At 44.5% G+C, this 14,517-nt stretch overlaps 3 protein-coding genes across 4 annotated transcripts; all 3 read right to left on the bottom strand.

The window, feature by feature from the left end:
* Positions 1-3,707: 3,707 nt before the first annotated feature.
* On the bottom strand, positions 3,708-6,249 carry LOC135592261 (alpha-1,3-arabinosyltransferase XAT3-like). The gene is made up of 2 exons (XM_065081619.1): positions 5,881-6,249; positions 3,708-5,113 (listed from the first exon to the last, which is right to left on the bottom strand). Exons 1-2 carry the CDS (start codon positions 6,014-6,016, stop codon positions 3,933-3,935), a joined length of 1,317 nt encoding a protein of 438 aa, XP_064937691.1. The 5' UTR covers positions 6,017-6,249; the 3' UTR covers positions 3,708-3,932.
* Positions 6,250-6,850: 601 nt separating this feature from the next.
* LOC135592260 (beta-1,2-xylosyltransferase XYXT1-like) lies at positions 6,851-9,290 on the bottom strand. Its single transcript, XM_065081618.1, has 4 exons — positions 8,997-9,290; positions 8,777-8,854; positions 8,331-8,453; positions 6,851-8,207 (listed from the first exon to the last, which is right to left on the bottom strand). Exons 1-4 carry the CDS (start codon positions 9,121-9,123, stop codon positions 7,012-7,014), a joined length of 1,524 nt encoding a protein of 507 aa, XP_064937690.1. The 5' UTR covers positions 9,124-9,290; the 3' UTR covers positions 6,851-7,011.
* Positions 9,291-11,402: 2,112 nt separating this feature from the next.
* Positions 11,403-14,517, bottom strand: LOC135592259 (alpha-1,3-arabinosyltransferase XAT2-like). 2 transcript variants are annotated; one of them, XM_065081616.1, is made up of 4 exons: positions 14,360-14,517; positions 14,098-14,284; positions 13,912-13,992; positions 11,403-13,225 (listed from the first exon to the last, which is right to left on the bottom strand). In XM_065081616.1, the coding sequence occupies exons 2-4, from the start codon at positions 14,237-14,239 to the stop codon at positions 12,015-12,017; spliced, it is 1,434 nt and encodes a 477-aa protein (XP_064937688.1). In that variant the 5' UTR covers positions 14,240-14,284; positions 14,360-14,517; the 3' UTR covers positions 11,403-12,014. The 2 variants fall into 2 exon arrangements, with proteins under 2 accessions (XP_064937688.1, XP_064937689.1); XM_065081617.1 differs by having other exon boundaries at positions 14,370-14,507.

Below are 14,517 nucleotides of genomic sequence, written 5' to 3'. Positions count from 1 at the left end.
GAGCTTATGGCGGTCGGGTGCCGATTTTATCGTTTTTGGTGGTGAATTTTTTAAGCGTCAAGTCTGAATCACAACCTGCAATCGTCTAAGGAACCGAGAATCACGTCTTGTTTGGTTCTGCTCTTTCCACATTAGATTTGGATTTTGATCTCCAATTATTACTGAAAACTGTAATCATTCTCCTCCATTATCGCTTGGAGGTATTATGGAGCTTATTCAAGAATGTCAAAGAAAATTGTTCAGATTGTATGTTATGTTTTAACCTATCATATGCTTAATTTTCATTCATTTCTTTCGTATTTAAGCCAAAAGTCGGGTAAGAAATATTGTGATGACTTTTGTTGGGCTCTGTTTCGGAGTTGATTTATACAGGGAATCGAACGGCTGAAGCACTCGCCGTCGAGCTTTAGCCAATTTGCTGCTCAAGATATGTGCCTTGAATCCCGCGTCCGTCCTCGGAACACTTTGGAGGGTGCTCTCTTCTCCGCTCGTGTCCTAGTGCAAGTGCGTCAGCCTCTTCCATCCCATCTCTGGCTCTGCGTCCAAACGAATCGTCACCGCCCAGTCATCCCGCTTAGCCAATGGCACCGCCATCACGTCGCATGAGTTCACGGTGCCTGCAAACCGCACCCAGTCGTTCGTGGCATCTATAATCTGCACATCTCCGTCAAGAACTGGCGGGAGATCCGGAAGAGAGGGTTCGCACCCGCCAAATCGTGGAAGCAATTGTCGGGGTCCGTACACGCCGTTGGCGAAGACGACGCCAGGCGCCGTGTCGTCACCGACGGTGCATACCAGGAAGTGGAAATGGCCGTGTCGTCCCGCTTTCGAGCACAAGATCTGAGGCGCCATGACTCATTAATTCTCTGCCGCCGACACGGGAGGAAGCAACAAGCATCGGCCCGTACCTTCTCCACCGCGGATTTCCGTTCCCAAGTCAAAAAAGAAGGAGAGATCACACATCGGCCTACTCTCGTGTTCCGCATCCACATTTATTAGCCATGCGACGGATGAATCCAGCAACAGTCATCGGTCAACTTCAAATATGGGAAGAATCAAAGCGGGGGAGACGTTGCGCACTGCTACTCTTTAGTTTATTTCTCGGCATTTTAAATCCCTCGATCTGTGTGTGTGTGTTCGAAATGACAAATTTAGTCATCTAAAAAAAAAAACTGGATCCCATACGATATTTATTGTGGTCGCTTTCTTTGGTTATTTAAAATAGATTTATATTTCTCGAATATTTTAGTTGAAAGAAAAAGAGTCGCAGGGATGATGATAGACCCATAAAAGAGTGCAATGACTTGCTAATGATCCTTGGAAGCCTCACTAATTAAGTAAAAGCCCAGCAAATAAAATGGTTTACTTTGCATAGACGTGCTGCCGAATTTCCATGCAGCTACCTACCTGCTTTGCATAAACGTGGTTAGTACCTAACGTTGCCACGCCTGCATGAAAACAAAGTAAATGATGTCTTTACAGCTCTAATTACAGAGTTCAAGCCTTCTGTACTGTATCATCAAAAGTAAGGCTAACTAGCTTCCCGCTGTCTACTGGCAGTTGGCTCTTCATTTCGGGGCACCCAGCGCTGTGATGCAAACATCATCCAAGGATCTCTATCGAGCCCGCCAAGAGCTTGATATCGCCTGCGTATCAATCGAGTGCGCCGCGAGCTACAGGCCCACAATGGGAGTGCCACAACAATCTCTCTCTTTCTCTCTCTCTCTCTCTCTCTCTCTCTCTCTCTCTCTCTCTGCTTGCGAAGTCGACCATACTGAATCCGTGCGAAGATTCGGATTGCTCCGTATGAAAATCCCACAATGCTGCTACATCTAGTTAAGGCCACGGATGGCATGTTTGAAGCAACGGATGGTGTCGTCGTCGTCATACTCGATGATCTCAAACAGTGGGTATCTCCTCTCCATCCATGACGGCTTCACGTTTGCAACGAGAAACTGGGAACGAGCACGACGGCATAACTAAGTTATGGAACAAGTCTTCCGCTGTGACCATCCATCCGCCCGTAGCAAAAAAACGAGACATAAGGTTTGTCTCTTTCGTCATGGCCAAACTGAGGATGGAGCAACAGACACCATCCTGCGATCGCTTATGATTAACATCTAACATCTAACATCTAAACGGACCACCTTGAAAACCAACTTGATGTCGGTCTTCAGTTGGTCAACCATTCTAAATCTGCCACCGACATCATTCCGCAAAACCACTCATCGCATCCTCAACATGTTGCTCATGGAGCCGGATGAACTGAATCTTCCAACTTACAAGGAGGTGACTTGCAAGTTTCGATTTCCTAATATCTGTCTATGAGTCTACATCGGTCTGTATTCTGATTACGATTGGTTAATAAAAAAATTTTAAAACTTTTTAAAGAGACAATCTTGAAAAAAGGGGTTCTCTTAAAATGATAGAACGATAGAATGTAACCGCAAAGCTACCGACGGAGGACAAATGGGTAACTGTAAGGGTGGGAGAGGGGTCTACCACCATCGATGCCAACGGCGTCCTTCCACCATTGATGTCTTATTCAATTATCGAACGTTAAAATTATCTTTTTACCTTTTATTTTTATATTTACATTGATAAAATTGATATTGTTAGGGTAAATGGACCTAATTATTTCACTTTCGTAACTACAAGTATATTAATATAACTTTTTAAAGTATAAGGATCAAGACAATAAAGATATTTAACTATAGGGGCCAGTATGTAATTAGCTCAAGATATAATGATGAGTCGATATTCTAATTGATATTCTTGTTTACGTAATTAATGTTATTTATTTTAATATTTTGTACATATTTATGTATATATATTTTTTAATTGAATGTATATAATAGAATCATCACAAATTATATAAGTCATTTTAGATTACATTAGGAAAGACTAATAGTGTTGTGATATATAAAAAAAAGCATGATATTATTGTTATACAAACATTAACTCGTATTGATAATCAAGCTTAACATGGAATTATGTTTATTTGACTTATTAACTTATTTTATAAAATTCCTATGCAAGTATAAAATATTTTTTTAAATTTTTTTAGTAAAATTATTTTTTAAATAAAATTTTATTTTATTTATTTTTATATCTTACTAACTAATGGACTAAACGAGAGAATGTTAAAAATACGTGACACTATCTAATTAAGATGTATTCTAAATAGAATGAAAGTTTAATTATAATATGATTCCTTAGGACATGAATCAAAGGGATGGATTCTCTTCTCTTAATTACATCTTCTTTAGATTATAAACGATAAGATCTCGAAATATTATAGATCTTTTACGGTTCTAGTAAAAAAAAACGAAAAAAAAATACGAGTCTAATTCTATTGACATCATTATATAATTTTTAGATCCGATAACAATACGCTTCTACATCAATCATAAAATTATTCTATCGTTATTTAAATTTAATATTTAATCACGTCACGAAAATACACATAGCCATGTGAGTAATTGAACAATCGGCAAGGGCGAGTCTTGTTATTTCAAGGAAACACCCAAACTTATTATAATCAAAGGATACACGTAGATCGATGCATCATCCATCATCTACGAACGTAATCGAGATTAGAATAAGAAGAGTTAGCTTTTGGAGAGGCACGGGATGATCGGGAGCAGTGCGCCAGTAATTAAAGACGGGAGACAACTTTCGTATACAAAATAAAAAGACGACGTTCCTCAAAAGAAAAGCCCAGTCAAGGATATTTATAGCTCCCAATCTTCTCTTCTCTTTTGACCGAGAAGATAAAAGAGGACGAGCAGCAGCTCATCTGCGATCGCTCAACATGCCATCCATCATACCCTCTCTTCAGATTTTAACATTGTCCACAGTTTAAAAGAATAAATTGGAAAACTAAACTCCTGAAAATAAAACAATAATTAATAATATATTCATCTTTCACCTCATTCTCCCCGCCGGTGGCGGAGGATCCGAAGGGCACGCTCCAGGTAAGCCCTAAACCTTGTCACATCAAGCTTCACGTTCTGCTCCTTGAGGAAGATCCTGGAGAAGGTCTCCCAATCCGCGTTCTGAGGATGCAGCGACATGGGGTCCTTGAACACCGCGTGCTCTTTCGGGTACAGCTCCGTGAGAGTGGTTTCCTCTTCGCTGATACTGTATTCCAGGTAGTTCAGCTTCATTTGGTCGGATGGGTCCCTGAAGTAATGGCCGGCGATCCAGTCCAGATTACCCCATGGCACTACTTGGATCACCACAGCATTCGTAGGCAGGAACACCATATTGGTCAGCGCCGATCCGTGAACACCCATCAACACGTCGCAGGAGTTGACGATGCGCGAAAATTTGGAGACGTCAGGATCTCCCTCTGTGACCACGACTTCGTAGCCCACCTCTTCCGCCATCCTCACAATCTCCTCCACGTTCATGAATCTTCGTGTCGTGGCCCTGGTTATGACCATCAGCCTTGGCTTCTTATCGGTCTCTTCACCCATCCTCGACGCGTAGTCTCTCTCGAGGGAGAAAGCGCCTCTGGCGAACTTGGCGAAGTCGAACATGGTGTACCCGTGCGGCGATTTGGAGGGCTCCATTTGGAAGTCCTCGGCGCTGGTGCATCTCAGGCCCAGGGTCACATGCTTGAAGCAACGGATGGCGTCGTCGTCGTCGTACTCGATGATTTCATACCGAGACAGCTTTTTTAAGAAGAGTTGGTACTTGTCCATCCATGGCCGGTTCAGGTTGGCTATGAGAAACTGGACCTCGCCGCCGAAGTGGTAGGCGGTCTCGAAGAGAGGCACAAGCACGTCGACGAAGTCGTGGAAGTAGTTGCCGGTCCATCCACCAATCGCAAAAACCATTGCAGGGACGGTGTGGTTGACGGAGCAGCGCCTGTCTTGGGCGTACCCATCGACCAGTTTCAAGGTCACCTCCCGAACACGAGCACCCGATCCGGCGTCCCATTTACGAGCATAAGGCTTGATCGTCCACGATTCGCCTCCTCCTCCGGCGACAAACACCATCCTGGTATCTTTGCCCATGATTCTAACATCGCCGTCTGCTTCACAGATGTCGGATTTCCTGTTGGACGTATCACAAATGGGCTTCTTCTCAGGCGTCACAAATCCACCTTTGCAAAAACGGGCAGCAACAATTTGATTTAGAATTCTGAAGCTCGATCTAGACATCAGACTACTTTCCCCGACAAGAACAAGAAAAACAAATCAAAAACAATAATATTTGGGTTTATGGAAGTAATCAGTCAAAGATGAACACCATCGATACGGAAATTATCTTATCGGTGTCTGTTCCTTCTTCCGTGTGATGAACACCATCGAAAGATGCTGAGATGGGGATTTATGCAACCGGGTCGGTGGCCTCAGTCCTTCACCAAATCTTGCGGTTGGACAATAAATCAATCCATGCATGTGGTAGGTAGGTGGGGACTTTTACTGACTACCCATAATCAGTACTACTGCTGTGGAACATCTTTTGATGCGACAAAAAAATGAGGCTGAAAGATCAAATTGAAGGACCAAGGAACTCTATCTGATCCTCTCGGAAACAGAGGTCGTCTTCGCTCGGGGGATCCCTCCGATTACATCTTGTTTTTAACTTCCTTTTCCAAATCGAAGATGCTATTGTCCCGAGAAGAGATCAGATAAACTCGAGAGAAACAGAAAGAGAAACAAAAAAAATCAAGAAATTGGGGGTCGCAAATAGGAAGATCTGAGATTCCACACCCCAAAATTGGGTTTACTTTCAAAGAAGTATTTTTGTGTGTGCAAAGAAGACAGACGACGGTTGTAGCTGCCATGTTGCCGCTACACCATTAAGCTGTGAGAGAACTCGAGCTGATGGCAGGCAGATCTAGTCGAGAAAGGAGCAGCGAGTTACCAAGAGAGAAGCGCATGCTGGTAGTCCTCGTCCTCGTAACGTAGGTCAGCGCCACCAGAATGAATACCGCAACCAATGCCACGCCATATTTCTGAGGCTTCGCTCGGCGGTTAAGGTTCCTGAACCCCTTCGCCATTTCCTTCGTCCCCTCTTATTCTCACTGGGATTTCATTCTCTCCTTGCGGTACGGTAAGCACAAGCCGTGGCCGCAGAACTTGTGAGCGGAACTCCGCAAACAACAGGATGGAAAAGAGGAGGAGAAATTGTGGAACTCACAGAGGGGGGAGGGGGGAAGGAACCGAGTGGAGTGGAGAGGAGAGGTACCCAATCAGCAGGACCTGCTGCCTGCACCTCTTTTTTAATGTTTGTGTCGGCTATAATAGTGCTTGCGATCCGAGGGGAGTTCAAGTTTTACAGCCAAATTATTGCAGATGGCCAATTGCGTTGAGTGCGGAGATCAACTTAATTCAGCGGATCCACACAGAATAAGAAATTTTTATTCTATTTTACCAAGAGAACAACATAATAATAATATCTCAAATACGGAGATGGTGACATCAACCTCATGGTTTGCCGTTCGGAAGATGCCAACTCATTTTTCACATGTCGCTGGCCGTGGAGGTTGTGCCGTATCTTTCAACCTACTAGCAGCCTAGATTTTATTTTCTTTTTTCTCTTTTTTTATTTCCTAATTTCTTCCAACCATTACAAACTTGACGTTCGATTAGATGTTTGACAGTACGAAAAAGCCATGAAAGTTACTTGACGGTGTAGAGAATTCCAAGGAGGACATTAAAATGGGCCATATGGATCCAGTTTTTTTTGCTTTGTTAAAGTTTTCTCCTTTTCTTTTGGAACCAAACAAAAAAAAAAAAATCCTGTTCATTCTCTGCCGCGACACTTTGTCACTCTCCACACAACCAATTTGAGATAAGATTCACAAAGTAAAAACAGTGAGAGTAGCAAAAAGTAAAATAATAGTCTCAATAAAGACTAGGTTTTAGCTCAGAGCAAGAAGGCGGCTCAAACCATTGGCGGCGAGGAACGACTGTATGGTATGATCGATCAACAAAAAGAAGAAGAAGAAAGAAAATAAACTCCACCCACCCAGCACACCTAACAGTGTTCATTCTAGCGACCGAGAAGGTCCATGGCTCTCACCAAGAAAGGCCTGAACCTGTTCACATCGAGCTTTACGTTTTGTTTAACCAAGTAGATCTTGCCCATCTTGAACCATCCCTGTTTGTGGAGCGACTGAGGGTCCGTAAACACGGGATGCTCTCTGGGATACTTCTCTGACAGTGTGCTCTCCTCCACGCTGATGTTGTACTCCAAGTAGTTCAGCCCGGCTCCCATGGAAGGGAATCCAAAGGTGTGCGTGGCCATGCCCTCCAGCTCGCAGCAAGGCACTATCTGGATGAGCACCGCATTCGTGGGCAGGAACACGAGGTTGGTGAGCCCGGCACCGTGCACACCCATGATCACATCACAAGAGTTCACCACACCGGCAAACCCAGCCACGTCCCCGAAGTCTGCGTCCGCACGCACCACCTCGTAGTTCAACCCCTCCGCCATTTGGACGATCTCCGGCACGTTGGTGAACCTTCGAGTACCGTTCCTCGCTACGAGGAGAAGCCTCGGCTTCCTGTCGGGGTGTTCCCTCAAGCTGATGGCGTGCGCTTTCTGCAGGGAGTAAGCCGACCTCAAAAACGCGGTGAAGTCGAGCATAGAATACCCGTTGGGAGCTCGTGCAGGTTGGATCGTCAAGTCATTGTGGAAGCGGAGGCCGACCATCACATGTGGGTGGCAGAGGACCTGATTGCTGTCGTCGAGATCGACGAACTCGTATCGCGTGAGCCTCTTAATAATCGGATCGTATTTGTGGAGCCACCAAACTTGAATGTTGGTGATGAGAAACTGGACTTCTCCGTCGAATTGCCGTGCGGTCAAGAACAGAGGGAGCAGCACATCGGTGAAGTCGTGGTAGTAGTTTCCCGTGAATCCACCCAGCGCAAACACGATGGCGGGGACGGATCGATTGATGGTGCATTCGGGGACGCCTCCGGGGCTGCTCGCTGTTCTAACCGATACTTTCTCCACGTTTCCCATTTGCTTTCGGACGTAAGGCATGATCTTCCACTCGTTGCTTCGCTGGTGCGGAGAAACAAACACCACCGAGGAAGACTTCCCTTGGATGCGAACGTCACCTTTCATCTCACAGAATTCCGTTCTTGGATCCGAGAAATCGCATATCGGCTCCACCACTTGGGGCTTCATCGTCTGAGACCTTTCAGCCTCTCTTTTAGGAGGGAGAATCTCTTCATCTTCTGAACAACATTAAACATGTCTGTGCAATTTAAATGAAAACTTGCAAGACTAAACTCGTTACTCAGCACATGAATCATCATCGTATCTGAGTTGCTAATTAATGGTCAAGCGATGAAGCTTACTTGGTTTCTTGGACTCTCTTTTCTCTTCCTTGGCAGTGACGGGGGAAATAGCAGAAAAATTGGTGCGGTGGATCTTCTCCTCTGCAGTATTTCCATGTCCACCCTCCGCTTTCCTTAATCTTTCTGTTACATTGAGAAATAAGATCTAAATGAAACTCAATTAAAATCAAAAATCAAATCCTTAAATCGTTTTTGCTCAATGTGTATTGAGATCAGAACTTGGGTGTGTTCCCAGAAACAGAGATCTTTCTCCTTCGTTTCTTTTTCCACTTTTTCTCTCCGAAAACAACCCAGAGGTTTCTTGAAGAACTCACGAGTCCCAACAATCGTGCATTGTAGTTGATGATTTATGCAGATTCTAATGACGGCGACATTACCAGCCCAACAACAAAGATTCAATCAACCCTACCAAACAAGCGATAGCCAGAATTTGTATGATTTCTGACCTGGCTTCTGTAGACTAATTTTGCCGTCCACCACCTCGACAGTGCCAACCCTGTAGGCTACAGAAAGCTGCTGATCAACTGCAAAACAAGAGTCGCAAGATATTAAGACGATGCTGCTGCTTCCCCCAGATAGTCTACTTGCTTCGTTTGCTTGCACCTCATCAACCTCTGGAAGTAGAGAAGAAAAGGATTCGTTGCTGAGAAGGCAAGAGAGACTCACCGGTGGTCTCCGACATGGAAACGAAATATGTCAATATGACTATGCAGCATCCTACCAGCAACGCCAAGCCGAGCTTCCGCGCTTCGATCCGGCTCATGTTCCTTACCATGGTCTTGTTAAGCCCCATCTTCCGCGTATCTCTGAAGCCCCAAGTTTCAGCTGAAGAGATAGATATCAGATCGCTCGACCAGAGAGCTGCCGTGTGGAACTCACAGCAAGCCACTCTCTTCTTCTACCTCGAGAAGAAGCTGTAGACTAGACTCTTTCCTTGTTGAGAACATTTTCTACTCCACCCATTTCTGCTGATGCCGCTTACTATTATTATTATTATTATTATTATTATTATTCCAAAGCTCGCTTAGACTGGAGAATCCTAAACGTGAGAGGTTTAATATGATTGGTTAAGGATATGTATAATGTTTTCTCATCTTCCCTCAAAAAGAAAAAACCAAATTGGTGTTTCAATAAAAATAACAAGGAAAACAAATCTATAATGCTGAGATAAAGCCAGCTTGACATGTGCGGCAGAGGTAATTGCTCACAAAAAATGTAAAAAGATTTCTTACCGTAGCTTTTCCTCTTCCCAATGTTATCACTGACCGGTGATTGACTGCCCTTCCTACAGGATCTGATTCATGAACCTGTGATATATATATATATATATATATATATATATATATATATATATATACGAAAAGATGGAGAGAGAGAGAGAGAGAGAGAGGTGAAGAAAAACACTTAATTGAAGGTGAGAAATTTTGGATGATCATATCCTCTTAACTGCAGCAACCCACACCCAAAATAAGAAGAATAGGACAAGCAAAATCACGTTATGGGCATCAAAAATCTCATTAGTAATGTATGATACAAGCCACACTGCAATTTCGACGTGGAGTTTGAACTTTAGCTGGACACCTTCCAATAATTGAAGGATCATCGTGCTTCCTTTTGCCTTTTACTTTTGGCTTATTTCACCCTTGGCTTCTTGTCAACTAGAATAAAATACAATGAAAGCTACCTAACTGGATGCGCCATGAATGCTAATGTCCGTCGTCGGCTGCTTCTCATATAAGCTCCTGTTCTCGATAGAGGTCCCCAGGGAGGTTCCCTACCGAGAGAGGATGCAAGTGGTCCCTTTTGGCAGTAATAGATGCCCGGACAGCGGGGCGCATTTGCTTTCCTTCCCTCTCTCATCGGGGATGCCTTGGGAACACAAAACCGGCTTCATTTTCCTTGAATTCCACTCGAGATCAGTCGTGAGGCATGCATGTCCAAACCATATTTGGCTACGGTTCTACTTTCACCACCACCGCCGAGCTCTCGCCATCGCCATCGCCATCGCCATCGTACGCTATGTGTTCTCCGCTTACGTATTATTTATATGCATCTATTTATTTTTCTCTCAACCCATCAGAAAAATCCGACTATTTCTTTTTCCCCTTTTACCACATATAAATAAATATATAAAAGTATTTTGTAAAATAATAAACCTTAACGCCTAAGAAAAGTATTTTCCCCTCATTCTCCGGACAGACAACTCGATTCATCAACCAGGTTAATCTCCACTTCGATAAGTAGTCGTCATCAACTTAATGTTAAGCTATACTTTGTCTAAGATTTGTATCTTTTTGGACTTGGATAACTTCGTAGGAGGAGAAGGCTTTGCTACCAAAAGAGTACATAAACGAAGGAAATTAATGTGGTATTTATGATATATGTCATCCTCGCATTGGCTTCTCTTCTCTATTCTCCTTTGATGGAGCTGAGCTAGCTATCGAACTATGTTGTGACAGCCAGTTTGTTGTAGTTGCATAGAGATCGATCCAAAGAGGAAGCTTCATTAGTGTGTTCTATAATGGTGGTGATGATCTGTTGTGTGTACCAATCATAAATTACTTTCTCCAGATCTGGAGTTTGCCAGTCCACTTTGCTTGCGCACGTCTCTTCACGAATGAGGTTGTAATTTGACTTCTGCAGCCGACAAAGACAAAAAAAATAACAAAAAGTATGATTTCGTGCAATGGTTGATGAGGAAATCACGTAGTTTGTGATCTAACGTGATAATATTCCAATGGCGTCCGTCCATGACTCGTTTAAATCTCCGTGAGTGAGTTGTTCTCGAATGCAATTATCGAAGAAAGAACATTGTTTAAAGTTGGGTCAAGTTGGGCAGCGGTGCCAATTAACTTATGCACGAGACCATCCCTAATTATTGTGGAGCAAACACATTGTTAGCTGTCTCCTAAGTTTATTATGTTTGTCTAATTAATAAATCAACAAAATGATGCATCACCTTCTCCTCTCTCTCTCTCTCACTATTTTTTTTGTTTTGTTTTTCCATCACTTTGTTGGTGAATTAATGTGGTCTGTATCAACATCAACTACTGACGCAGAAACACAGATTCAGATCCAGAAATCAACATGGAACTCATGTGTTATAAACCACACGGTAGTAGCACATGTGCTGATCGATAAGCCTCGAGACGTCTGATACATACATGTAGCATTAAAGTTTGCCTTCCTTCAGCTTCACCTTCATCTATATAAGTTTCATTACAATATGAATCGACTTCTCCTACCCAAATCGCTAGATAACAATCTTGTCGGTTTTCTATAGCAGGACTGATAGCTTTGTGTCATGGGCCAGAAACAAGGATCGTAGGGTGTTGGTAGGGTCAGTCGCAAGGTCTCGCAATGTATGTTCGAGACAATTGGTGGCGTCACGTACGTTTTACGACTACCGGAGACGTCACATTGATTCCAAAAAGGTCTGTCGTCTCTGCACCCGCGGCTTGGAGTTTTCTGGTCGTATGTGGTAAATGAGGTTTCTAATGACGGGACAGACGATGGCCTCAGTCAAAATGCACCGCCCCAAGGCAAGTCCACATGCACACGGATCACAAGGTGTGACGACGGCCAAGTGTTGCATGCATCATTTCTCCTCCCTTCTCGATCGATCGATCTCTACAAATCACAACGAAGTGGAATCTTTCAGAGCTTGTCGAGTAAACAGTCTTCCTACCGATGAAGAAGCTGGCGAGCATGTACGAGAATGCTACTGAATCTGCTCACGTCAAGCCTTACATCTTGATTGAAGAAGTATATAGAGGTCCAATTCCGCCAACCATCCTTCTGAGCCAGAATGGCTTGCGGATTTGTGATCGCCGGATCGGTAATGCCGTACCTGTCCACCAGCGAGCTCTCCGTGACACTAATGCTGTATTGCAAGTACCTCATCTTCATCTCCAACGCCGGCACTCCGTAGTCGGACCAACAGTACGTCTCCAATCCACCCAGAGGAACGACTTGGATTACTACAGCATTGGTGGGAAGGAATATAAGATTGGTGAGCCCCGCGCCGTGCACTCCCATCATAGCATCACATGAGTTCACTACGCGCGCAAATTCCCCCAAACTTTGGTTCTTCTTGATCTCCGCTATCACAGGTTCGAAGCCCTGCCATTCTGCCATTCGAGCGATCTCATCGACGTTGCTGAATTTTCTTGTGCTCTTCCTCGCGATAATTATGAGTCTTGGCTTCTTCTTCGTCTTCTCCTCTTGCTTTTCCCCCAGCACGATCGCTGTCTCCCGCTCCAGCGAGTAGGCGTTCCTTATAAATCGCCCAAAGTCAAACATGGTGACACCACCAGATCTTGCAGGATCGATGCTCATGTCCTTGTGGAACGTGATGCCCACTATGACTCGAGGATAACAACGAACCAGAGGATCCCTGTTGAAATCGATGATCTCATAACGAGAAAGCTTCTTCAGTAGTAGTTCGTATTTGGCGATCCACCACGGGAGCATGTCACTTATCAGAAACTGAACTTCCCCATCGAATTTTTGCGATGTTATATATAGGGGGACGACCAGATCGGTGGTTTCGTGGAAGAAGTTGCCCATGTAACCTCCGGTCGCAAAGATGATGGCCGGAACCGAGCTCTTGACGTCGCATTTGGGAACATCTTCATGGTGAGTAGTCGAATAACCTACAGACAATTCGGTGAGACGAGATAATGCAGCATGGTCTCCCTTCCGAGGATGAGGCTTTATCCGCCATGATTGCTGGAGTTCCGAAGCGTTCCGATCCGAGGAAGTAACAAAGAAGACGGATGAGGAGGTAGCACGGACCCTGACATCACCTTCCATGTCACAAATATCTGCTCTTCGGTCCGACGTATCGCACAAGGGCTTTCTCTGTGGCTCCTCATTTCTGTCGGTTCCATCTTCTGCAACCAGACAATGAAGATTAAAATACTAGGAACTTATCATAAGAACTTCGATCTGTTGTTGGTAATTTTATTTAGATCCACGAGTGAATTCGCCCATTGGATACGGTCGTTTGTTGATAATATACTAAGATCCATGAGTGAATTTGCCCATCGGATCCTTTGAAAGTACCCCAATTGTCTTGTCCTTTGGTCTTCCACAAATTTGGTTCTCTTATATTTGAGAAGAGCCGCGTGGAAATCCGTCTCCACATGCTACGAAATTTGGAAAACCTGCCTTTTCCTAACTGAGATGTTCAATATCTTCTACATCGTAAGCAAAACAAAAGTGTTGATCATGGAATGATTACCGCAACACTAGAAAGCAAAAGAGAAGCGTCGAGATGGCAAAACACGACGATCATCGATCTCTGCTACTACATATGGTGGAAATTTACAACTGTTTTGTCTGGAGATCTTTTTTCTTTTTGTTTTCCCTAAAACTACGTGCGTACCTAAGATTGTTAGGTCCCAACGCAAGCAAAAGGGTCTTGGAACAACTATGTTCATGGTGCCTCGTTTCAGCAGATTCAACTGCTTAATTTCCGGCTTGGATGACGGGGATGACAGTCCCCACCTCCCTCCTAGATCTGGGTGTGCCCAGCGATGATTCGAGAGGAGAAGAAGGTATTCGAGAATTGGCTTACCTGGGTGTGGGTGTTGAGGACCGGGATTTTCTTGGGACCCAGAGACAGGAGGAGTCGTGTGAGCTGACAGCCACGAACTCACTGCAAAAACAGCCAAGATCAACTTGTGTTTAGAAGCTCCGGCTGAGACCGGCAGAAAGGAACATCTACGATGACGACGAGGATCATGGGAAAGATTTAACTCACGACTTGGAAGGGAGACAAGAGAGCCGGCAGACCCCGCAAGAAGGGCCATGGAGATGAGAAAGCATCCCGCGAAGATGACAAAACTCAGAGTCTGAGGTTCTACCCTGGTGAAGCTCCTCAACAACTTTGCCTGGCTCCCCATCCTCTCGCTGAACTTACAACTTAGGCGGCGACGATTCCCGGTTACCTGTACAAGACCCTCATCATCATCATCGTCGTCGCGGAGGGAGAGAAAGAGAGGGGCAAATTATTAGGCATCAACCACTCCGCACTAAGTCAGTCGGCGATGTTGGTTTCCTCCGAGCTACCCCATGGAGTATTGGCAGACATGGCACCAGACTTTTCCTCTCTCTGTCTGTCCGCTTTTTGGCATCCCAAGCGTAGCCCTGACCATATTTGATAGGGTGCGTAGTTTCTGAG

Source organism: Musa acuminata, chromosome BXJ1-9 (genome assembly GCF_036884655.1).
Source record: "Musa acuminata AAA Group cultivar baxijiao chromosome BXJ1-9, Cavendish_Baxijiao_AAA, whole genome shotgun sequence".
In the NCBI taxonomy this organism is placed as follows: domain Eukaryota; kingdom Viridiplantae; phylum Streptophyta; class Magnoliopsida; order Zingiberales; family Musaceae; genus Musa; species Musa acuminata.
Note: the sequence above shows the minus strand (reverse complement) of the source record. Positions and strands in the feature narration are given on the sequence as shown.

Excerpts from the sequence above, each read along its gene's own strand:
- LOC135592261 (XM_065081619.1), bottom strand. The coding sequence starts at position 6,016 with ATGGCGAAGGGGTTCAGGAACCTTAACCGCCGAGCGAAGCCTCAGAAA. Across the intron at positions 5,114-5,880 it reads CAGCATGCGCTTCTCTCTTG|GTGGATTTGTGACGCCTGAG; the intron begins GTAACTCGCTGC and ends GTTTTTGCAAAG.
- LOC135592260 (XM_065081618.1), bottom strand. The coding sequence starts at position 9,123 with ATGGGGCTTAACAAGACCATGGTAAGGAACATGAGCCGGATCGAAGCG. Across the intron at positions 8,454-8,776 it reads AATTAGTCTACAGAAGCCAG|AAAGATTAAGGAAAGCGGAG; the intron begins GTCAGAAATCAT and ends TCAATGTAACAG. Across the intron at positions 8,208-8,330 it reads AAGAGAGTCCAAGAAACCAA|AAGATGAAGAGATTCTCCCT; the intron begins GTAAGCTTCATC and ends AATGTTGTTCAG.
- LOC135592259 (XM_065081616.1), bottom strand. The coding sequence starts at position 14,239 with ATGGGGAGCCAGGCAAAGTTGTTGAGGAGCTTCACCAGGGTAGAACCT. Across the intron at positions 13,993-14,097 it reads TCTTGTCTCCCTTCCAAGTC|TGAGTTCGTGGCTGTCAGCT; the intron begins GTGAGTTAAATC and ends CTGTTTTTGCAG. Across the intron at positions 13,226-13,911 it reads TCCTCAACACCCACACCCAG|AAGATGGAACCGACAGAAAT; the intron begins GTAAGCCAATTC and ends GTCTGGTTGCAG.